This window comes from Crocuta crocuta, unplaced genomic scaffold, assembly GCF_008692635.1.
Source record: "Crocuta crocuta isolate KB4526 unplaced genomic scaffold, BGI_CrCroc_1.0 scaffold303, whole genome shotgun sequence".
Classification (NCBI taxonomy): domain Eukaryota; kingdom Metazoa; phylum Chordata; class Mammalia; order Carnivora; family Hyaenidae; genus Crocuta; species Crocuta crocuta.
Genome location: NW_027528276.1, coordinates 296,021 through 296,943, shown reverse-complemented (window position 1 = coordinate 296,943; position 923 = coordinate 296,021). Strand labels below are relative to the sequence as shown.

Here is a 923-nt window from a genome sequence, read left to right as displayed (position 1 = left end):
CCCCCCCCCCCCCCCAGGTTGAGCTTCCTGACAGTGAGGGTGGATGGGGCTTTCTCTAGTCCTGCCTGGGGCGCAGCTCTTCCTGACAGGCTGCCTCTCCTCTGTGCCTCTCCACTGCAGGACCCCACTGCGTTCCCCGTGCCCACCTTCCAGGACCTGGCGGGTTTTTGGGACCTCCTGCAGCTCTCTATCGAGGATGTGACCCTCAAGTTCCTGGAGCTACAGCAACTCAAGGCCAACAGCTGGAAACTCCTGGAGCCTAAGGTAGGGGGAGAGTCTCTCCAAGCCAAAAGGACAGACTCTGGAAAACACCCTTCCCCAGAGAGACCTGTTGTGGGGAGAGGCGGGGGAGCAGAGGACATTCATGGGGAGCAAAGGCAGTCCTGGACAGGTGATGGGGACCATTTTCTTTCAGTATGACCCCACTCTTGGCCACTGCCATCTGCGTGGCCCTGTGCTCATCACTGCCTGAGCCGCCAGAGCCCGGAGGTGGCTGCAGCCGCCTCCGACCAGCTGTGGTTTGAAGGAGCAGAACTAGAGCTTCCAGAATAGCAGAATTCCAGACTGCTCGTAGCTTGGACCTAGGCACAGAGAGGACCTTGGCGGCCGTCAGCCCTCACCTCACTAGACGTTATCTGTGCTGAGGCCCAGACACCTAGTAGCGAACCCCCATTTCCCTGCACGACTCAGGGCAGCTGCATTCCTCCCGACTGGGGGGATTTCGCCCACTTCCCACCGTCCTGGGAGGAGCGAGCATTCTGAGGCGAGTAGTCGCCAACGGCGACACCAGGGGACGCCCGGATGGCTTTTGACCTTGCCGCAAGCATCCTCGGGGCTTCCGGGCCGGCGTCGGGGGCGGCTTCGCGCGGTTCAACCGCTGGGGGGCTGCGCGCGGTGTCAGTCCCCTGACGGCAGGGGACAGG

The 923-nt window shown here is 62.4% G+C and overlaps 1 protein-coding gene across 1 annotated transcript in view; it reads left to right on the top strand.

Moving 5' to 3' along the window:
- Positions 1-923, top strand: part of DLGAP3 (DLG associated protein 3) — a 46,587-nt gene that overhangs the window by 39,738 nt on the left and 5,926 nt on the right. Inside the window, 1 exon segment of the mRNA XM_077753185.1 lies at positions 121-264. Within this exon segment, the coding sequence (XP_077609311.1) occupies positions 121-264 (144 nt within the window).